This window comes from Diadema antillarum, unplaced genomic scaffold, assembly GCF_040938485.1.
Source record: "Diadema antillarum isolate AM-2024a unplaced genomic scaffold, OU_Dant_1.0 seq00001249_RagTag, whole genome shotgun sequence".
NCBI lineage: Eukaryota > Metazoa > Echinodermata > Echinoidea > Diadematoida > Diadematidae > Diadema > Diadema antillarum.
In genome coordinates this window covers 421101-446002 of record NW_027272035.1, presented here as the reverse complement: position 1 = coordinate 446002, position 24902 = coordinate 421101, and the positions used below count along the sequence as shown (strand labels likewise).

The window sequence follows — 24902 nt, the reverse complement described above, 5'->3', positions numbered from 1 at the left end:
GGAGGGTGTGGGAGGGGGTGTTCCCCTCCCACGGTGAGAACTTTTTGTATTTTGATGTTGTAAATGGTGCAATTTAATGCAGGTATTTGCGTGTTTTATCGACTTGAAACAGTCCCACTTGTTTAAGGTAGCAGTACATTTTGATGTAAATTGGTATTGAACAATGTGCCTATAAAATGGTAGAATTTGAATAAACTTCTTGTATTAATTCTTACAATGAATATTATGAACGCTGTCTGTTAAAGGACAAGTTCACCTTCATAAACATAAGGATTGAGAGAATGCAACAATAATAGTAGAACACATCAGTGAAAGTTTGAGGAAAATTGGACAATCGATGCAAAAGTTATAAATTTGTAAAATTTTTGTGTGGGAACCGCTGGATGAGGAGACTATTACAGCTTGTGAGTCATATGCGTACAACAGTATAAAGAAAATGTAAAAGAAAATTCAACATATTTTCACTTTTTTCGCATAATAAAAGAGCACTTGACTTGCCTCTTTCTAAAGGCGGGGGAAATAACATTACCCATAACATTTGTCGGTAACGAGTGGGAATGTGTACTTTTTTCAAAAGATGGAATTTTGTGAAATTCTCTTTATATTTTCCTTATATTGTTGTACGCATGTGACATCTAAGTTATACATACACTGCAGTAGTCTTCTCATCCAGCGGTTACTGCACAAAAACTTCAAAAATTCATAACTTTTGAACGGATTGTCTGATTTTCCTCAAACTTTCACTGATGTGTTCTACTAATATTGCTACATTCTCTCAATCCTTATGTTTATGAAGGTGAACTTGTCCTTTAAGTAATCAAACAGAAAAAAGCATGCACACGAGGATGTACATAAGGGGCATTTCTCCTCCCACACGAAGGTGATTTTGTATTTTCAGACCTGAAATTCAGCGATCTTGTGCAAACTTTTGGTGCATTACTTGAATTTTTTCCAGCCCCCTCCCCCAAATAATAATTTAAACAAAAATAGTTTTTTTTTCCCATGGAGGTGGTAATGGCTCTTATTCCGAGTGTGCATCATCTCTGTGTATGTACAAAGTATAGTGAGGTAGAGTTTAGAGGAGGATGTGGGAGGGGGATACCCCTGCCCCATCGCCCCCCCTCCCCATCGCCCCCCCCCCCCCCTTGCTATGCCAGTGGGAAAGGGTTAATTGAAAGGAGATAATATCCCTTCCCCCACGACGGAACTTTTGAACTTTCATAAAGTTAAGTGATAGATCTGGTGCACACTTCCGATGAAACATTTTTAAATCTGTCAATCTATAGGTGTATTAAATCCATGGAAAATAGACCGAACGGGGGAGGGTGTGGGAAGGGGTATCCCCCTCCCACATGAGAGAGACTTTGCTTTTTTAGAATTGAAATTCAGCAACCTGCCACCTGGTGCACACTTTGGATGAAATAATTGGACAGATTTCTAACAGAAAAGCAAGAAAATCTTTTCATCTCGGGAATTATAATTATGCGGGGTGGGGCAAATGGTGCGCTTGCCCTTCCAATATCATGGGGCAACTTTTTTTCTGTCAAAAAGCAAGAAAAATCTTCTCATCTTGGGAATTATCAATTATGGGGGAAGGGCAAAATCATATAATATTCTTACCCCTCCAATGTTTTTATGGGGGCAACTTTTTTTTTTCCGTCAAAAAAGCAAGAAAGTCTTCTCGTCTCTGGAATCATGGGAGGGGGTGGGCAAAAGGATATACTTGCCCCTCCATTTTTTTAATGAGGCTAAGGCTCGCACTTGGGCTCGCATTATCAATATGGATTGTCAGAAATCACGTGCTGTACATAGACCCTACGTACATGTAAGTAGCACACGTACATGCAAACGTGTACGTACTCAGTACCGTACGGATGTACAGTCAGGCGCGCCGGAAGCAGTTTTGGATTGGGGGGGGGGGGGGGGCAAACATTGTAGGGGGCTCAAGATTAGACCATGCATATGTTACACAATATACACATACACACACACACACACGCACACACATCTATTATATATATATATATATATATATATATATATATATATATGTAAAGTGGCGTACGGTGGGTCGAAACATGGGGGGGGGGGAACCATAAAGTAATTTTGACGGTTTGTATGCTTGTGCGTGTGTGCGTGAGCAATAATGGGACTACAATACATTACGGAATGTGATACATTCAACAACGCAGTCATTGAGGAACATTGTAAGTTTTCCTTACATGGATTATGGAATGACGGTGTGAAACGATCGACAAATTATATACTGTCAGCAACATAAGGTGAATGACATAACAATAAAATGCCAGCGAGCTTGAAAATTTTGATATTCTACAGTTCCAAAACTGGAGTTTTAATTGTAGCTACATATTTCGCTTTGAAATAAATGGGGGCGCATCGGGCGCAACTGCTGGCAATTATTGGCAGCAACATTAGGAGAATGGCATAACGATTCAATGCGAGGGGGCAAAAATGCGTTTTTCCCGCCCATTTTTTGGATGCCCCCCCCCCCACTTCCGGCGCCTATGTGTACAGTACGGTCGATAAATAGTAAACACTGTAGAATACTAGCAGATATGTATAAAATCAGTGCTGCCAGAACCCAGGGTGCGAAAAGTTTTGCCCACGATTTTTTTTTTTGTCCCTGGTGAAAAATGAAAAAATAAAACAATAAAAAACAAGAACAATTCTTTAGCGTTCGGCGTTGAAGTCGCTCGCAGACTAAAGTGGTGATTTTTTTTTTTTTTTAAGGGTCTGAAGGGGGTGCGTTTGCACCCAACGCACCCCCCTTGGTGACGCCCATGCGTTAAGGTTCATTAGAATACCTCAAACCTTTTTTTTTCTGTTATCTACAGATTTGATGACGGATAGAAGGACAATCCGAAACATAATGCCTCCGGCGACACTTCGTGGTGAAGACATAAAAAAAAACATTCCCGATTGAAGGTCCTTATTGAAATGTGTATGTGTGTGTGTGTGTGTGTGTTTGTGTTTTTCTTTTTTTGGAGGGAGTCTGAGATTTGTCTGATCAAATGGTATCTCAATTGTCAACATGAGAGTGTTTGCTAATTAAAGATATTAACTAAAGCAGAGTCTTTTCCAGTTGCCCTAATAACGCGAAGTTGGTTTATACAGGGCGTATCAAAAAAGTTACACTTTATGAAAAAAATTGTCTAAATTACACTTCAAAATATTTGGAAGATATCTTCATATCTGTGGATGCCCAATAGTCTCATCTACCAAGTGCAATCAACAAAACAAATTTTTGTTTACGCTTGGCTGAACACTGACGCTCTTTGTCCAGAGTGTGAAAAATGACTTGCGCCAAGTTGAAAGAAGATGGAAAATTCAGCCAGCAGTCCAAATTACTAAGTGCTCCCATTCAAACAAATTGCTCTTTTGCTTAAAGCTTTGATTATGTTATGATAGCCTGAGATTTTTTTTGTCAGCTTTATCGTAATTTTAATGATTTCATTTCTAAATCAACTGGTGAGAATTAGAGTGTGTAATTACTTCAAGATCTTTAAAGCACAGTTTTCACAATACACGGACATATCAATACCATATGCCAGTTATTCATTAATGCGGTAGTGGTACCAAATTTATCAACATTCTAATCAGTCATCCCATTAATCAATTGATTGACCAATTAATCAGCCAATCAATCAGTCAATCAATCAACCCATCAATACATCAATCGATATATCAGTTAGGCAGTCATTGAGTCGTTCAATCAATCAGTGAATCAACCCAATAATCAATTAATTACTTTTCAGTCATTGAAATAATCAATCGGCTGATTGAATGATTTAACTAGAAAATAAATCAGTTTTTCAAACACTAATCAGCCTTTAAGCCAAGGGGGGGGGGGGTGGGAGGTGATATTCCTATGTCGATCTGTCACTTTTTATAAAAGATGCATACAATTGTGACTGACTAATTGATTGATTGATTAATTGATTGATGGAATGAATGATTGATTGCTTACTTGCTTACTTGATTTATTGATTGATTAATTAGATTGATTGGTTGGATTGATTGATTGATTGGATAGATTGATTGTATTTATTGAATTGATTGAATGATCTGAGGATGCATTAATTTTGTACTTTTCTTGACTGAGTAACTGGCATGTGGGTTCGATATGTCTGTGCATGATTTGTGATAACTGTGCTTAAAAGACCTTGATGTTGTTAATCAACCTTCCAAAACACAATGAAATCATTTAAAACACGACAAAAAAATCACCAGAAAATTCCTAAACTAGCATAACATAATAAAAACTGTGAGCAACAGAGCAATTTGTTTGAATGAGAACACTTATTTGGACTGCTGCCTGAATTTTCCATCTTCTTTCAATTTGGCGCACTGCTAGCCATTTTTCACACTCTGGACAAAGTGCGTCATAGTGTTCAGCCAAGCGTGAACAAGAACTTGTTTTGTTGATTACACTTGATAGATGAGACTATTGGGTATCCATAGATATGGAAAAGTTTTCCAAATATTTTGAAATGTAATTTAGACAATTTTTTCAAAAGTGTAACTTTTTTTTATACGCCCTGTATATCAGTCGCTATATTGGTCCTTTCGCTTGTTTGTGTTATTTTTTAACGTTGTAAGACAATAAGCTAATATTATTCACATGGATCCCGTAGAAAGCTTCAAGTAATCCTCAGTTTAAAGGGATGGTACAAATTTGGTTGACATGGAGCACCAGGTTTCCAAATTTTTTTTTTTTGTGAGATAATGGGAAACATCTTATGAGATATGAATTAAAGGAGGCTGATTTGATGAAAATTGGTTTTAAAATGGCTGAGATATAAAAAAAACAAAAAAAAATAAAGTGAAGACGTCCTAATGAAAGGTGGGACTTTGAATTCCTCTCAGAATTGTATGCTCTTTAGTAATTCATAAGTGGTTTCTAATTATCTTGGTAAAGGTTAAAATCTAAAACCCCATCTCAACCAAAATTATATCATCCTTTTAAAAACAATTGGACGGCAAACTCATCACACGATAGATTATTATTCATCCAGTCGAAGAAACCTCCAAATCCTTAAGGCCCTGTCACACCTTTCCTAGCAAGCCTTGCGATTGCGGAGAGCAATTCTTGCTACCAAGAGATCCCCGCAAATTGCCCGCACATGACAGTTCCTGGCACGTATCACTCCCGTAGACGCCCGGAGGCGCGCATGCAAATCATTTTCACCCACAGTCATGTTTAGGCCCAGTCACAAAAGTTTTCAGCATGCTAAAAACTTGGCTGCCTGGATGGCTAAATCGGGCGGCTACGGACCTCCGGGTAGAAAAATTGTTCCCCACAAGTCACAAGCAAGGTTTGCCCGGAAAGTTGTTACGGGCCCTTGAGCATGCTCAAGCTTGTTCCGGGTGAGTCGCGGGGATTGCCCCGCAGATGTCCACGCAGAACACCAATAACACTGCCGTAGCGGTAGCAACTCGCAGGCAACTCCCATGCAACTAGCCCGTAAATAGAACGTGAGTAGAACGTAAGTAGCACACGTCCAGCAGGTAAGACGCACGCGAAACTCGCCCAAATCCTTGTCTGCTCGCAGAAAATTACCCTGCGTGCTGGAAAATCCATACACGCAACAAGCCCGCGTAGCTTGCCCGGAAAGGTTTGACAGGGCCTTTGTGAATCAGAAAACAGGACCTGAACTTATACGTCACGGGACTATTCTTCTGGTGTCCTTCAAATGCATCAGGGCAATTCCGCAGTTAGGTGGACATGACATGGATAAAAGAAATGTGCCTCTTTATCTTACTCCTTGATTTAGGTATCAACTAATGCCATGGATGTTCATCAATCATTAAGGTCTTTCAAATTCAGTAGATTTTATTTTTCGTATTTATTGATTTTGCGAGATCTAAAACCATCATCTAAAATGTACATGTGGGACTGGGGATGCTGAAATTTACTTAAATGCAAATTACAGTGGGTTCCTTTGAAATTTTTTCCTCCAAGCTTTGCTAAAGGGTAAAGGATGAATACATTTAAATACTCCAGAAGTCATGTGACATTTTGTCAATTACAAAAGGGTGAAATGACCTGCGGAATTACTCCGGACAAATGTAACGTTACTAACTGTAACGTTACTAACCATGCTTTTGGGGGTCTAGCTAAAAAATCGTCGGTCGAACTGCTAACAAAATTTGCATGAATATTTGTCATGATGCAATAATTGAAATTAATGCAACACTTTGTTTGAAGTAACTTGAGTTTTTGCACACTTTTTGTTACAAGACATTGATTTTTTTGTCATGTCCTTTTTTCGTAACGTTACTAACCAGCCCTTTAAGTTGCCATAGCAATTCTAATATTTCTTGGATTGTATTCATTCTTTTCTGTATCATAAACATGGGGAGGATGAATATCTTTTTGACATAATTTTGACTTGAAATGAATAAATGGTAATTTTGTAGTAAAAACAAATATCTAAATTTGTTCAAATGTAACGTTACTAACCGCGGAATTGCCCATCAGTATTAGGGCAACACATCCCTGGTCAACTGCTGGTAGGGAGTTCACTGTCCCTGGTAAGCTCGCAAGGCAGGGAAAATTCGTCCACTGCATGACGCCAGACGAAGCTCTTGAAGCAAAAACTCAGATCCAGTTTTCTGACTCACAAGAATTTGAAGGTACATCTGACGGCAAGTCTACACTCTCTTTGTTTGACCTAACTTACAGTATGCCTTCACTGAAATTACTCCTTATGGTATAATGATGGGGGGGGGGGATGACTCTTTTGATGATGACGATGCAAAAAGAACATTGGGGAAATAAGGCTACGGTCACAACCCCCAAATCCATAGTGGTCGGCGGCCGGGGGCAAGTTTTTTAGCCAATTTCAGGCCGCCTCCAGCACGCCTATGTCCCACCGATTTCTTAAAAATCTAACAGTGGCCATTGAGAGATGGTCCGGTTGCCCTAGGGTCATCATTCCGTCACTGCTCGGAGAAGATCCCCGATTTCGTCAAGTTTGACTTAAAATCGACCGTTGACGGACGGGAAGACGACAGGGCATCGCTCGGACATCGCTGCTTCTTGATAACATCCGGCTCGACTTCTCCTGCGGCGACTGAGCAGGTTAGGGTCCTACAAATCGGCCGGACGCCATCCTGAGACGTGGCCTTGTATGTGATGTGTCCTGTTTAAGTTATCAAAACGATAATTCAATTCAATTCAATTCATTTATTTTCATTCTTCTTCTTTTTTCTTTTTCAACAAAAACATAACACAAGATAGATCAGGTTTTACATCATAAACAAAGAACATTTGTCTTAATTAATAAATGGTATCAATAAACATAGGAGTGCATACTGGCAAAAAAAAAATAATACAAAGTCATGCTTCAGTTGAAAAAAAAAGGAAGAAAGAATAGAGAGGTCCACTAAAAAGCAAAGCTTGTAGATTGTGAACCACTCATAAAACCCATGAATTACTTATTTACAAACACTTGTGACGAATATAATATACGACAGGACGGGACAAAACAGAAGAAACACAACAACATGACACAACATGCCAGAATAGATGAAAAGTATGGAAGGAAAGAAAGAAAAAAAGAGAGAATGAGAGAATACCTACACGCTGAACAAGGGAAATGGAACAGAGGATGGTAGAGAATGTGCTTCATGGAGTTGGTGCTGCATGCAGCTGAGCAAGGATTGTAATGGCTACTTCTTTACGTAATAATAAATTCAGTGTTTGAATGATTGGTGGGTGGATGATGAACCCTGAGGTTAACAAAAACTATAGCTGTTAATGGAAAAAAAAACATATCAGGGAGGATTTAAAGGAAAGGTAAACCCAAAGAGCAATGTGGATTGAGTGAAAGCAGCAACATTAGTAGAACACATAAATGAAAGTTTGAGGAAAATCGGACAATCGATGCAAAAGTTATGAATTTTTAAAGTTTTGGTGTTGGAACCGCTGGATGAGGAGACTACTAGAGGATATGACGTATGAGTGGACAACAATACAAAGAAAATATAAAGGAAATTCAACAAAAATTCACTTTTCTAGATTATGAAAGAGCAGTGGACCAACCGCTTTCAAAAAGCAGGGGGAATAATTGCTACCCTTAACATATGTCAATATCAAATTGATGGAATTTGTACTTTTCATGAAAAATGGATTTTTGTAGTATTTTCTTTATATTTTCTTGGTATTGTTGTCCACTCATACGTCATAACCTCTAGTAGTCTCCTCATCCAGCGGTTCCAACACCAAAACTTTAAAAATTCATAACATTTGCACCGATTGTCCGATTTTCTTCAAACTTTCACTGATGTGTTCTACTAATGTTGCTGCTTTCACTCAATCCACATTGTTCTTGGGGTTTATCTTCCCTTTAATAACAAAAAAGTTTCAACTTGCGTTTAAAAGAATACAACGATGGGGAATTTTTCATTTCACAGCTCAGTGAGCTCCAAAATCTAGGACCAGTGTATATAAATGTATTCTGAGCCAATAAAGTTCTCAGGAGGGGTAAATTAAACTCATTAGATTGTCTAGTGGGATAATCATGAAAAGACTGGTTCCGTGGGAACATTGAATTAAAAATACTGGGAAGTGCATTTACATTGTAATTAAACATAAACTGACCAAGTTGAAAAAAATACAAATCTTTAATTTTCAAAATCTCAGAGATACATATTGTTTTCGGTTTTGTAGGTAACTCCTGAACCACTCCAAGGCCTTCCCGCGTATTCCATAATGAGACAGTTTATAAAGTAATATTTCATGATTAATTGTATCGAAGGCCTTGGAGAAGTCCAGGAAGATACCAATAAGATGAGAATGATTATCAATAGTGTGCGCAGCGTGGTCAATAAACTTTAAAAGAGCATGAATGGTGCTATGTTTCTGACGGAACCCAAATTGAGAATTTGTAAAAACATTATGCAAATTCAAAAAATTAATTGTTCTTGTAAATATCAATTTTTCCAATATTTTACATAAAAGGTGAAAGCAAAGAAATAGGTCTATAATTACATATATCAGAATCATCTCCTTTTTTAAATAAAGGGAAAACCTTAGCTATTTACATAAAATCAGGAAAAACACCACTTGATAAGGATTTATTGAAAATATATGAAAGTGGGTCAGCAATTGAAGATATAATCCCCTTTAAAATAAAATTACTGATATCGTCATAACCGGCACTTCGCTTGTTATTCATTGCGGTAACAATATCTATTATTTCATATTTTGTTGTTGGAACAAAAAAAAAATAGAACTGGAATTGGATTGACCTAAAAATTCAGAAAAATGTATATTTGACTGCGGTATTTTTTCTGCCAAATTCTCTCCAATCATTGAAAAATAAGAGTTGAAAATATTGACTATATCATTTGGATCTTCAAAAACTTTATTATCATGTCTTATTTTTATAATTTCTGATTTCTTTTTTGATATATTCATAGCCTGCTTCAACACCTTCCATGTATTTTTTATATCATGTTTATATTTTTCTAACTGAATCATATAATATTTTCTCTTTTCCAACCGTATAATCTTCGTTAAAATATTTTCATACGAAGTGTATTTATTTTTTATCTTCTCAGTTTTTTTTTCATTTTGAATTTATAATATAACCTATTTTTCCTATTTATTAAACGAAGAAGAGATTTTGTAATCCATGGTAATTTGGGGGAAGTTTTATAATTAACTGACTTTTCTTTTAATCTGGGAATATATTCATCTAAATGTCTATTAATTATCCCTGAAAAATTCTCAAACGATACATTTATATCATCATTATCATAAACACTAGACCAATCAGCCCTGTCTAGGTTAGCACCAAGACTAGCCAAATTTTCTGGTGTAGCTCTACGTCTGGATGAAAAAGAATGAAACTTATCAACACAATGTTTAAGGTCAAAACATGCTATAATGGGGAAATGATCAGTAATATCAGATAAAATTATAGAAGAATTTAAAATCTGCACGGAATTAGTAAAAATATTATCAAGGAGGGTGGCGGAATGATTTGTAACACGAGTTGGCTTCGAAATTAATGGCAAAAAAGAAGCTGACAAAAACATTTCAAGAAATTCTTGAGATGTATTATCATCATTCTCAATCAAATCAATGTTAACATCACCTATTATGAAAATATTTTTATTAATAAAATGGGGGCTTTTTAATAAGTTTGTTATACAATCCAGAAAATCTTTAGGACTTCATAATATTTTTACTTTGCGGAATGAAAATTTCCACAAACAGGGACTCTAAAATATCATTCATGACATTAAATTCATCACAAACACCATATTTAAATTTTTGAGATAAATATAACGCAACCCCACCACCCGTCCTGTTCACTCTGTTATTAACAATGAAATCATAACCATTTAATGCATACGGCAAATTATCATCAGATGATAACCATGTTTCAGTTAAGCCTATTACTGAAATTTGATATTTATTTTGGTTATCTAATAATATCTGTAATTTATCAAAATGTTTATTAATACTCCTTATATTCAGATGTAACATAGAAAAAGTGCATTGTGAAAAACTCTTTGTAAAATCTTTGAATTGATCAACAGTGACATACTTAGAAGGAGTTTGAGTTAAGTCATGTTCAAAATCAAAAGCATTATATAAATCTTTTGAAGATGCGTTAACATTGTTGGCAATGAATTATCAAAAAAAGCAGACGAATGTAACTTATTACGACTTAATTCCGAAGGGAAGCGTCTAAACAAATCAAAGAGTTCATCGTCATCAAGGGAATCAAATGCTGCATTGAGGTGATTAGCCATAAGGAGAGTCATAAAGTATATGAAGGCATGTCAACTGACGAGTTTGTAAAGGAATGCAATATAATGGCACAAGGGAAGCACTAACAGCCCCGGGTTCACGGATAGTACAGCGAGTAGGCAAATTCACATAGAGATAGATTTCTGGCAACATAAACAAAAACATAAAATACATAAACAGCATAGGAAAAGAACATAGATTACATAAACAATATAGGTAGAAAGCGTACACACAATCAGTCAAAGTCTGCAGGAGAACTTTGACTGGACCAGTACAAAGCATGTAAACGGACATAGAAATAGCTCCCGAATTTGAACAGATTTGCTGTTTGTAGGAAATAGTTATGAATATTGACTAAAAAAATTATTAATTGTCTAAAAAAATTATAATGACTGCAAGCAAGAACTAACATCATTTCGATATTTTGATTATGATTCTGTTTGAAAACTTCCTAACGTGTCACCTGATATTCGATCTTTGTGAGATACAGGAAACAGAAAAGACATATATTATATTCAATTCAATGAAATTCAAATGAAATTTCATTTCCAATAACACATGTTCGTTATCGATACAAATTCAAAGAAAACAAAACGTACAAATCAATAAAGAAAAATATGCACATATTATGGAATTATATTGTTCAAAATGATTGGGTTAACGGAAAAGAGGGACCCATGTAAAAGACAGGCTCGTAGGAATGTGGGCCACTCAAGGTACGAAAACACATACACACGCACACATGTAAAGGTGCATGTGACTTCGTTACCACTATTTATACTCTCTCGTTATTGTACAACAAGTAGGCAGATTTGAACTCAGGTATTTACATTGCTGTTGCTGTTTTGATCTCACTGACTTAAATCAAACGAAGATGATCAACCTTTGCACACAACAGAAGCCCAACAAGATCGTCTGCAAACTGAGATTTACTTCACTTCAGTCGGGAAGACAAGAAGCATTATACTACTACCATACATCCCTCTTTCGTATCATTTCTTCATACTGAGAGAGAGAAAAAAAATCACATCCAATCTGTGGGCCGTGTATGTAGTGTGTATAATCAAGACTGTTTGCGCAATCAATCATTTGATAATAATAGTGACTACGTACCTAACACTACCAAGTATCCTTATCGCTATTCGTCTCAAGATACATCAGGAGATATGACTTTAAGTAGACAGAGTGTTTACATCACAAGCACATACAATGTACTCTGCTGAAGATATTCGCGGCACAACATTTTCGGGGATTGGAGCCGACGGCCTTTTTCGCGGTATGAAATTATCGCTAATTGTCACTGGCATTAAATGCAGATAGTGTTAAAAAAAAAAGAACTTCCGAGAATTTTTGTGAATCTTGACTCTCATGAAATTCGCGAAATTAAGAGGCAGGCGACAATTTCTGGCTTTAAAGTGCCTAGTTATAATGCTAAACACTTAAAATCATTCCCTGTAACATGGTAATTGGTATAGTTTAATGCAAATTCCCTCGTACATATACAATACAGTACGCACAAACATAGTCATATTATAAACTCTTATACACTGAGGTTAAAGACGGCACAGACTCACTATGTTTTGAAATTAATATGCACCTTACTCACTGCTCCAGGCGACAAAATAAAGATGCATGTGTTTTAGAGTTTTATAAACAGTTGCGCAGAGGGATCCTAAACGAAGATCATTGGACCGGTAAACGTGCACCTCTTTTGCAGTTTGTCATCGTGTAAACTTGTACAGCATGTTTCTTGGAGTGTGGTGAGGGATGTTGAAATGTTGATTCTGAATGACATACGATCCTCTCTTTTCCCGTTGGTAACAAGACGCGTAATGATATGCATAGACAGACTTATTTTGCCTACAAAGCACAAAACATCTGCTTATTTGATTATATACATACAGTATAATTCTATTGTTTCTAAGTTATAGGATGAGCATATACATGTACGTGCATCCAAACCCATGTTAGGGACCAGGAATTCATCGCTTTATAATCTTCATTCAATCATTCCTTTAAAAAGTAATATGAACACACAAAAGCGCAAGTAAGAAGAAATAGCCAAAAGGGTCTATATTTTCCGTATATACAATCGGAGTAACAGTAAATCACTATTTGAATTAAGTTTAGTAAAGTTCTTTATAACAAGATGCTTTACAATCAAAACAGCAGATGGTATTCTTGAAGTTGATACCCTCCCCCCCCCCCTCACTGATTTCACTTAAAAACTGGAGATATCCCAGAGCAAAGTGAAGTTAATGGAACCGGCCACCACCCCGCCTTTGCTGACTACATAGCTACACTTCAGCTTATCCATACATTTTGTAAGATGTGTCTGACAATATAGATTAGATCATTGTGGGTGTGTGAAACTTGTAGTCAAGAAGCTACACTTGAGCTTTTTGAGTGCCGCGTCTTGTGTTCAGTGATAATCTATCATGACCCTTATCTGCTTGTTACAGCCTGGTATGGCTAGACTTTGTGCCCAACTGCAGTTGAAACCTGCTCAAGACTATTACAGTTCTTTTGTAAAATGCTCCAGTTAACAGTTGTTTCCTCCCGCGATGCAAAGAAGTTCTTTGAAATACAGTATTGCGCTTCATTCTCTGCCGCGGTCTGACAGTTAATTAAATTTTCCGTCTTCATTGTAATGTGGTCTTTCCTATCGCTTCGAATTGGAATGAGTAATGCTACGGTAAGGTTTTTATGACTTGGTCTTCTGGGAGTCTACTTCAAAGTTCACTGTTTTGTGGCAAGAGAGGCATCCAAGCGCATTTAGCGAGGTGCTGTGCTATATAGGGAGCATCGATCGCTAAAGTGGGTGGTTTTGTATACTCGATATCGGTGATCAAAGAAGACACATCGTGATCATGGCGAATAAAATGGTTGTCAGTATCATCCTCGTGATGATAGGGGCTCTCGTCGCATGCGGCATCGGACTCGGGGTGTACTTTGGAGTCGACTGGACAGAGGAGACTGTCGTGGACGACGACGAACCACCAGTCGATGGTTTGAATCGATTTGACTGTTATCCAGAGCCTGGTGGTTCCCAGGCTGCTTGTGAGAGACGAGAATGTATCTGGCAAGAGACTGATGTCGAGGGCGCCCCTTGGTGTTACTACCCATCCAATTTCGGTTACGTGATGTACGAGGTAAGAACCATTCAGTTGCAGACCATCGTTACAAAAACCCATCTTTCCGAAACTGATATAGGCTAAATATTGCAATATTAGTGCAAATATCACTCTGGTCTTGTGGTTTATCTAAAGGGGAATAAACAACTGAGCATGTATAGGTTAGTTTGACAACATGCCCATCTTCACAGTCTTACCTTTGGAACGGACCAAAAAAAAATAATGTCATGAGATCATAGCTAATCATGTACTGACCTTCTAAAGATAAACAATTAGTACAGCTGATGCTAAACTCTATTCCTAGTTTAAATTCGGAGCGGACTGGAATCCCGGACTGGAATTATTTGTTACCGAGTGTTACACAACAATTGGTTAAAAAAAAGATTTTCATTAAAAAAAAATCAACGAATTACACAAAGTTATAATCTCTATCAAATTTGATGAAGCAGAATTCGATACAGTTAGAATGAGTCCAAAGCACAAACCCCCATGTCGTTCAAAGTTTTGTGGGATATTATTCTTTCTATTTTGTATTGAAATGTTGGACGATGCTTACAGTTACGATGCTTACGATATCATTTCAAAATGTTTCTTTGTATTCACGACGTTAAGTGAGAATGTGGCTGTGTTATTGTGGCTAGTTGGCCCTCAGCAGACTCAGCTAATAATATGATCCAAATATATACTGCAATCCAAACGTAGCTGTTAAATTCTTTGGCGATAATCTATGCGATAGCTGTGCTTGATGGATTCTTTGGTAAATAGAGTTTATGGAAACAACGCCGGAGATAAAATGCAGTTTTTCAGTAATTCTTTGCCGAGATTTTGTAACGGACTTAATATGCTGACCTTTGTACATTGGACATCAAGTAAACAGTGCACCATGAACGTTACGATTTTATGGATGCTAATATTGTGATCCTATAAGGCTGCGTTCACATAGAAGTATTCGGTATTCGGTATTCGGTATTCGGTATTCGGGCACCGAGTACACAATCACCCGCACCGTCAACTCACCATCCCATGCAGTGAGGATTTCTTCCTCCTACATCCCAGCAAATCTTATTAACAATTTGTAAACTGCATCAGAATGTCAGTCTACATGCTTATTTTTGCTAAAGGGCAAATCCAGACCAAAAGTGTCACTATTTCATAAACGAGAGACGGTATACGCTGCAAGAATATCGAACAAGCTCGATTCCCACTTTGCTATACTTTTCGCAGCTATTCGGTACTTTCGAATAGTGCCCTCCTATGTGAACCGGTGTGAGGAAATCCTATCGTTCGATTCAAGCTATTCGCGTGCCCTCGAAAAACGAGCCCGAATACCCGCATAGTATACTTCTATGTGAACGCAGCCTAAGGCTCCTATCTCCGAGTGGCCATCGCGGTATTGAATGCCATGATTTTTTCCCACCAAAGAAAAAGACCATGACCCCATATTTCCACCTATATAGTTTATAACCTGACATAATATATTATGTGATATGGAAGTATTGTTTATAACAGGTAGGTGAACCTCCCTGTGTACACACCTCCTTTTAAGTGATTTATATTCATTCAATTTTATTTAGATAATACCACAAACATCAATTCACCTTGATATTACTGTACAACGCGGCATAATTGCTTTGGTATAAAAGCAGCAGTGGAGATTAACATTTCATGTTATTTTTTCAATATAAAAGTAAAATACTAATAGAACAACAATTACCCCTCCCCCCCCCCCTAAAAAAAGAAGAAGTATTGTTTCTAGAATAAAAAGCCATTCCTAATCCAATTCTCCGTTCCTTCCCTTCCTAACAATAAATATGCCTTTAAGCTATATTTATCCAAATATTGTCATGATATTTGCCTGCAGCAAACAAACAAACAAACAAACAAACAAACAAAACAAAGCAAAACAAAGCAAAAACAATGCCCCCCCTTTTTTTTTTCCTTGTCGGGCGTTATAAATTGGCAGGAGTGAACCGGTAAAAATTACATGGGGATCTATTTTTATTCATTTTTTCATTTTGTTATTCTTTTGCTTGCCATTTCTTTTTTCTTGCTTGTACCCGGCAGTGGCCTGAAAGGTCCATTCGTGACGGACCTGAGTTTCCAACGTTTTTTGATGATGACTTTTTGAGATAATGAGAAACCTTTTATGAAATATGAAAGAGCATAATTCTTAGCACTAAGCAGATGCTAAGAGGAAGAGTAAGAGGAAGTTTATTTGATAAAGATTGGTTTTTTGAAATGACTGAGATATCAAACAAAGTAATCTTAAGGCGTTTTCACATCAGCCCGATAAAAATCCCAGCTCGAGATATTTTTCGCAGAAAATAGTCAGCAAAATAGCGCGCTATTTCGAAACATCGGGCTGATGTGAAAACGCCTATAATGACAGGTGGGACCCATCTTTGTTGTTGAATATCTCAGGGGTTTCAAACCGCTTTGCATCAATTGAACTTTGTATTCCTCTAAGAATAATTCGCTCTTTAACATTTTATAAAGTGGCTTCTAAGAAGCTTGCAAACACTTAGACTGAATGCTCACCTCAACCAATATTATACTATCCCTTTAAAGTCCAGCCCATCACCAGACAGACATCATTCTGTCCTTCATCCCATTCCCCTTCATTCCCAGAACAACAACAAACAAATCAAAACAAACAAACAAACAAACAAACAAACAAACAACATACAAGACAAACATCCGCACCTATAGCCCACACATAACTACCTATCCTTCCCTCCCCAACCATATCCATTACAATTTTACAACCTTGACAAACACACAAACACACATACACACACGCACACACACGCACGCACACACACACACACACACACACACATAGGCACACACAACACACGCATCTGTTTTATCTTGTATAATCATATCTATAAAAGGTACATCCATAAATACAGAAAAATCCCACATTAGACTAATTTGGTGATGGAAAACTCATTTTACAGAGAGAAGCTAGAGTAGCCAGCGGTATTGCTAAATATTGATAATAATAATGAAGATCACCATGTAAATCTCAATCTCAATCATTTCGATTGCTCCCCACATCTCCCGCCAGGATCCCACCCGGACAGAGCTGGGCTGGAGGGTTCGTCTCGCCAGAAGAAGACAGGCACACCGCTACGACGTCCCATCGGACAACATCGAATTAACCGTCGAGATTCAGACGGACAGCAGGCTACACTTTAAGGTATTTATCATAACATACCTTTGTTTGCAATACCGGAGGAGGCCGCAGATTTCATTCAAACTGTCATATCATCATCTTTTCATTATGATAAAAAATGATGATGATGATGATTATAGGAATAATAAACGTAAGCAAATGGGAACTCACCAGAAATGTAAATGATTTATAAGTGAATTTATCAGCGTCCCTACTGAACGAACATTGTCATAGGGCTTTTTATATAGCTCAGTCGGGTAGAGTACCGGGCTAGCATCCGAAGGTCTCGGGTTCGAATCCCGATGGAATCCGACTTTCTTTGCTCAATTTTTGATAATAATAACAAAAATGATAATAATGATAACGATAATCATTATCACCATCATCGTCACCTTTATCCAGAGTGGCTTCTTCAGTGTTGCCACTGCTCTACCAGCGGGCACTGCCATTATCATTATGCTAACGTTGTCATACATTTTATATACACTTGGGTCGAGAGGGCCATGGTGGGGAAAAAAAGAAACTTCTTGTCCAAGGACACAGACACTTGACGAGATTCGAACTTTAGAACCGCGATTAAAAGTAAAGAAACTCTATCTGTTACTCGTTGTAAACTGACAGATTACTGATGCCTTCACGGATCGGTTCGAAGTCCCGTTAGAAGTCGAGATTCCGTCGGAGAGAGCCGCCAACCCCCAATACGAGGTTTCCTACACCAGGAATCCATTCAGTCTGCAGATCACACGAGTCAGTACAGGCACTGTCATGTGAGTTCAGTTTTGTTTGTTTGTTTGTTTGTTTGTTTGTTTGTTTGTTGATGTTAATGACGTTGTTGTTGTTGTTATTGTTGTTGCTGCTGTTATAGACAGTTATACTATGAAGCAGCCTCTGAAATAGAAATTGCAGTAAATCGACTTAAATAAGCACTGAATATCATCATTTTAGTAGTAGCCATACAAAAGAAATCATGTTCGGACACACTCCAGCAGGACCTTGCAACTGACTGAAAATTGCTGACGTAAATCAGTTACGTTTAAAAAAAAAACACCCAACAACAAATCGAAGGAAGAATTCAAGAATTTGAAGAATTACGCACTACCCGCTGTCTTCTATAGGGATGAGAACCAGCGCTGGCTGTCGGATATTGGGCCGAATGCATAAACGCTAGCAATTGCTTGTGCAAGCCTTTTACTCGAATCCGTATGCATAAAAACAAGCAATTGCTTGCAAGCAGAAGCTTTTGCTAGCAAGCACAAGCTATTGCTTGCTGCCCGCAAGCAATTGCTTAGAGACCAAGCATTTGCTGAAAAACGTATGCATAAAACATACCATTTGCTAGTTCTTGCTAGCAATTGCTTACGATTTTCCAAGCTCTGTAAAATGAGCTTGAGCTTTTGCTTAACCGGAACGTTCCCTTTTAAGTATCATTTTCAAATTTATGAAAGAAAGACCACACTTGTGAAGGAGTGGTATAAATCTACAAGAACTTACTCATAAGTAGTGTAATAAACTTTGTCGTTTCAACAACGGGAATGTCCAGTGGTTAGCACGCAAAATGTGATGAAAAACAGGTAGGATGTCTGACTTTGGTGGAGAGCGAGGAGACCTCTCTCCACGTGCGATCTGGTAGATCCGGGCTGCTGTAAGCTGCAGTGATGGGAATCAGCCAGTAATACGTGTGTGTGTATAGATGTGTGTGTATGTGTCTGTGTGTGCATTTCATAGCTCTTCTGCTATGTCAGGAAATGTTTCCACACACACATGCCCTTTCAAATACATGCTGCCACACTCGCCTTTGTTCTTGTGTTCGCACAGGCGTGACATCCCTTTTGTTGAAAACGCAAGCAATTGCTTGTGCGGGACAAGCAAAAGGTATTGGCATAAGCAAAAGATTATGCATATGCAATTACTTGAGCTAGACCTTTTGCTAGACGAGCTTGTGCTTTTGCTTGAAGCAATTGCTTACAAGCAATTGCTTGTTTTATGCATTCGGCCCATTGTGGCTTGTGGATATTGGTCACTCCTGTCCGGGGATCAGGAGGTCGTAAGTTCGAATCCTGCTCGAGTTCGTACGCCCATCATTTCTTTAGTTATGGCTACTACTGAAGCACTGATCAATTCAGTGCTGAATATGTAGGGCCCATGTAGCCAGAAGTTGAGGATCGAAGAGTTCATATGGGTTGGTATAGACGAAACAAACATGCGTTGTAGCCAGGAACTGTTTCCTCAATGACATGATAAACCAGAAATATTTAAAAACTTTTTACGTTCCTTCACGGGCAACCAATAAAAACTCTTTAAAATGGGGGGGGGGGGGGGGATCCTTATAAATGATGTTTGCTAGTAAATCAACCAAACAATAACGAGGGTCCTAAAAGCCTAGTATTTGGCAATGAGAGAAATCAATTGTAAATGCATTCAATGCACAATAGTGAAAATGGCTGCTTCCACATAAAAAGAATGTCAAATCAATTTGAGCGGCCATTCTGGCCACACATGCTCTTTATTTTATTTCAACGTGAATTCCATAGATAGTTACGTCGACCAAACTTCAGTATCATGTCGCTTTGGAAACGAGTGAAGTGCTTTACCAACGGAGAAAAAAGGAGAGGTCATTCGGGAGAATGTGCACATGAGCTAATTACGAACTGACTCATTTTCTAAACTAGATCAAAGTTCTTCACTTCTCCTAGTTGACTGTAGGGGCCTACATAAGAAAATGGCACAATATTCAAATTCACCCTATTTGAATTAAACAAAGTTCACTACAGAGCGTTTTGGTAATTCCTGATTAAAGCTTTCACACGTTTCATTCAACATTCGATGTTATTCCCTTTTACTGTATAGATTTGACACATCGGTTGGTGGAATGACTTTTGAGGAACAGTTTCTTCAGATTTCCACACTCCTTCCGTCTTCTAACCTGTACGGCTTCGGAGAGCACAACCATCGCCGTTTTAAGCTCGACCTTAACTGGAAGACTTGGGCTATATTTACCAGAGATGTAGCCCCTATCGTAAGTTATTCGTACAATGATGGCCTATTGAAATGATAATGACATCTCCACATGGTGAACTCTGAATTGCCAGAGAGATATACTCTTATGCATCATTAGTAATGAGGGACATGAATAAACTTGGATAAAGATTTTTGGATAATTACGAATTTTCTGTCTTCATACTTCACCAACACGTCGAGCGAAGGAAAACACCTCGCAAACCCTTCATACCAACCTGATCATACTAGTAATCTATTTATTTTCGAAATCAGAATTTCTCATTGATTTCTTAGGAACTTATGGCGTGCAAATACGCAAAACGGTCATATTGAATTTGATTTCGTCTAATTCATATTTAACAAAAGAAACCTAGTCATCTAGTGAAATAAATTCTAAGTGATAAGTGAATAATGATTGGCCTATATAAGTGAATATCACTAGCCTAAAATCTCACGTGTTTTGAGGGAAAGATGTTCCCATTCCACTCGGCTGTGTACGTCGTCACACAACATTTGTTTGACAGAGATATTCCATGCCATATCAAAGATATTCATACTTATTTCAGGATCCATGGAACCTTTACGGACACCATCCATTTTACATGTGCGTGGAGGAAGACGGCAATGCCCATGGCGTTTTCCTACTCAACAGTAATGCCATGGGTAAGACATGTTACTTGTTCTTGAGATTATCAAACAGTGTGTATCCTATAGAAATCCTAATCCTACATTATAATCATGTCCTAATCTGTTCCTAATGTCCTACCAACTTTACCTACTATATCCTATTCGTAGCTGATGTATCTGTATCGCATTTCTTTTTATATATAGGCCTACGGGGAAAACGTTTTAATGCGTGAAGACATGGCTACTAAAATAAATCACACATATCTTAATTAGACATATTGAAATATGAAAATACCTCGTCATAACACAAATTGAAATTGTGAATAATTGAACAATAACGTAAGTACAATATGTAACACATTAAGAAAGTTTGAACCCAGCTATAATTACTTTAGGCTTCAATGTCGGCTGATTTCAAATTTTAGATTTTTTTAACTTGAATATAATATAAAGATGCATGGAAATTTATGATATACGTTAGGTACCGCACGTTTCATTTTTTTTAATGGTTTATTGGAAAACAGATTTATTGGAAAATGTTTTCAAAATCTCAATGGACGTTACAAAATGAAACGTCCTTTACAAGGCGTTTGTAAACGTTATTGAACGTTATAAAAATGAAACGTCCGGTACCTTACGTATATGTGTATCATGAATAAGGTCCGATAACGTTTACAAACGCTTTGTAAAGGACGTTTCATTTTGTAACGTCCATTGACGTTTTAAAAATGTTTTCCATAAACCTGTGCTTTGCGGTAAATGCTAAGTCCAAACTTAGACCGTTTATGTACTTTTTAAAAAGTCCTCAAAAAATGTTGAAACGTTCTGAAAAAGTTATGTGTTTGCTGCCGGGTATCAACACATTGTGAACACGGTGTGATTTCTCTTCACACTTTTTAATCCAAGCGTGTGAACATTTTAAACACATTGTTATCATCAATTTATAGTGTGAGACAGCACATTACAATGTGAACTCTCTGTGAAAAACAAACACCACAGCTTGAAACTTTCTTCACACTGCGAGCATTTTCACATATAATAGTCGACTATACACAAACATTGTGAACATACTGTGGGACACTGTATTCTTTGCAGCAGGGATATCTTACAAAACAATATTTATTCTCCTCTAAAAATTTGGCACTTCCCTGAATGATAACAAAGGGATAACAGCCAACATGGCATACAACTCTTTCTCATCATTTAGACATTGTCCTTCAGCCAACACCAGGGCTAACGTATAGGACTATTGGCGGCGTGCTGGACTTCTACGTCTTTCTTGGACCAACACCGGAAAATGTCATCGGACAATACGGGGAGGTATATGACGGTGACGATAGGCCCTATGACCTATAAGATGCTTTAAATGTGAATTAAATACACGTTAAAAACATAGTAAGATCCTAACAAAAATGGTTATCATTATTATAAGTAACTATCACCTTGGTACTGAGAACTACTGGCTATTGATAGGGATAATAATTGTTTTGACGAGGATTACAATGATAATGGCCATGACTGTAATAACAAAAGTAATTACAGCTAATGACCATTGTGGTAAACTCACAGTAATAATGATATTGATGGAAATGTTATTTGCAATTGATGGAAAAAATTACAAAGATATCGACGGCGCAAGAAGAACGTTTTCTTTTTCATCATTTAAAGCTTGTTGTTCGCAATAATATTAAACACATGGTTAGACTCGTTTTTATTGAAACTAGAGCCTTATTGCCTTGACTTAGGCGATTATAATAATGGCATACATGTATAAACACTACAGTGCTGTCAAATACAGTACATTATGCACCCGTGTATATGTGACAAAGACGAATCCTATATACTACATCCAAGCGAAGACTCTATATCCGAACCCTTTTATACCACTACGAAGATCTAAAGGGATGGTGCGAAGATCAAACAATCATTATTTTTTGTTCATGCCTGCAGATTATTGGCCGCCCTGTCATGATTCCATACTGGGCCCTGGGATTCCAGCTGAGCAGGTGGAATTATACCACCCTGGACCGCGTGAAGGAGGTCTGGTCTGAAATGGTTGAGGCTGGTATACCTTATGTAAGTACTGTAACCATCGAAGTGCCGCTATCTTTTTCAATGTGCCACACTACCCTTTTCAGTACAGCACGTAATATGATGAAATATTGCTCATTGCTATTCCAAAACTTTCAAAATCATCAAATGGCAACCCTCCGCACGAAACTTTTCGAATGATTGCTATAAACCATTAAAAAATTGAAAAAAGAACCATGAAGGTGATTTTTCTGAAGTCAGAAATTATTGATATCCTTAACGTCCTTCTGCATATCAGCATGAAAGCGCGGTTTAACGTCCTTCTGCCTATCAGCATAAAAGTGTAGTTTAACGTCATTCTGCATATCAGCGTAAAAGCGTGTTGTACTCTGCAGTGATGCATGCAATTGTGCACCCTTAGGCCCGAATTCACGAAGGTGGAACGATTGAAATCATGGTTTAAACCATGGACAATTTGTATGGAGTGTCACATGGCCTATTTCGTTACGAAATCAGTAATTACGTAACGAAATGACAACATTTCGTCGACGAAATTATCGTTTTATTTTCGTTAACGAAATGAAGATTTCATCAACGAAATGGTCATTTCGTCGACGAAATGACTGATTTCGTAAAGAAATATGCCATACGACTCTTGGCGCTCCATACAAATTGTCCATGGTCTAAACCATGGTTTCAATTGTACCACCTTCGTAAATTCGGGCCTATGAGACTGTTGTGAGTCTGGTTTAAAGTGTCTTTGACGAAATATTTGGACATGCTTAAGACTAATGATCATCACGAGTTGCATGGCACTGCTTGTTTCTTGTTGGGCCTGCAGGACGTTCAATACGGCGACATCGATTACATGGACGGGCAGAAGGACTTCACCTACGACAACGTTACATACTACGGTCTTCCCGGCTTCGTCGACCAGCTGCACGCCCATGGACAAAGATATATCATAATCCTGGTAATAAACTGAGAAGAAATTGCATCATTAGTTGACATAGAAACGATGGAATTGAAGCTTTATAATACTTTTCAATGATGACGATGGTGGAAATGGAGAAACAGAGTGAAAGCAGTCCTAGTGATAGTTTAAATTATAACGTAAGAAATAAATATACTTCACTACCAGAAAGAATTACATAATTTGACGTAGAAACGATGTAATTGTATCCCATTTTCCCCTGGATTCGTGAAGCTTTATAAACTTCCAATGATAACTATGTTGGAAATGCAGAAACAGAACTGAAAGCAGTCCCAGTGATAGTTTGAAGTATAACACAAGCAAGAAATATAATCTACTTCCACAACCAATACGGATATAAACCTTCTTCACTCTTTTTGTGGGTTTAATGTCAGATTAGTATCGCCTTATCGTTTTTATGAAGCGCCACGACTGCCGCAGAAGAGTACAATAGCACTTTACACTCAAAGCACCATCAGACATTCATTATTATGTCTATAGTTTGGTGCTCATCCTTGCCATATTATGTTGATAGGAGCCGCAGTGATCAGAATCGTCATCTTTTTGTTTATTACAGTTAATAACTTATTTTCATCCATCTATTCCATTATTATTTGTCTGATAATTTTCCGAACTGTCCCTTTTTTTCGATCAATCCTATCTTTCTTGTCCATGTTGTCAGTGGCTGCCCTCAGCAAAATAACCATTTGGAATATATAGATCGTTATGAAATAAACTCATTACATTCCTCCTTCTCGATGTCTTTTTTCAGGACCACTGTATCAAGAAGGAAGTTGGTTACCATGCCTACGACAGGGGCCTGAACCCAAACGTCTTTGTCCTAGACCCGGCTGGGGAGAAACCTATAGTGGGCAATGTAGGTTGTTTTGTTGTCATCACTTGCACTATTCGACATCCAGTCACCTCATCAAATGATCGAATTATCAACTCAGTAGCACCCAGTAACTCATGAAGATAATTCATTTTCGCTTTCCTTTTGTGAAATAAAAGCATGCCATTGTGACGTCTTGTCTGACGTAACTCTGTACACTTTCCTTGCAGTCGACCACATTACTAGCTCACATATTTACATAATACATAGTATACAAGTTTGTGAAAATGGCTCGAAAAGTAGGTGTGAGGTGGCAATATCTTAAAGTGAACCTACTGTTG

General features: G+C 37.7%; 1 protein-coding gene across 1 annotated transcript in view; it reads left to right on the top strand.

Moving 5' to 3' along the window:
- The first annotated feature begins 13659 nt into the window (after positions 1-13659).
- The window catches only part of LOC139745275 (sucrase-isomaltase, intestinal-like), a 128265-nt gene continuing 117022 nt past the window's right edge, over positions 13660-24902 (top strand). Inside the window, exons 1-4 of the mRNA XM_071655676.1 lie at positions 13660-13941; positions 16994-17125; positions 17723-17868; positions 19949-20117. Coding sequence (XP_071511777.1) covers positions 13660-13941; positions 16994-17125; positions 17723-17868; positions 19949-20117 — 729 coding nt within the window. The remainder of the gene's footprint in view (positions 13942-16993; positions 17126-17722; positions 17869-19948; positions 20118-24902) is intronic.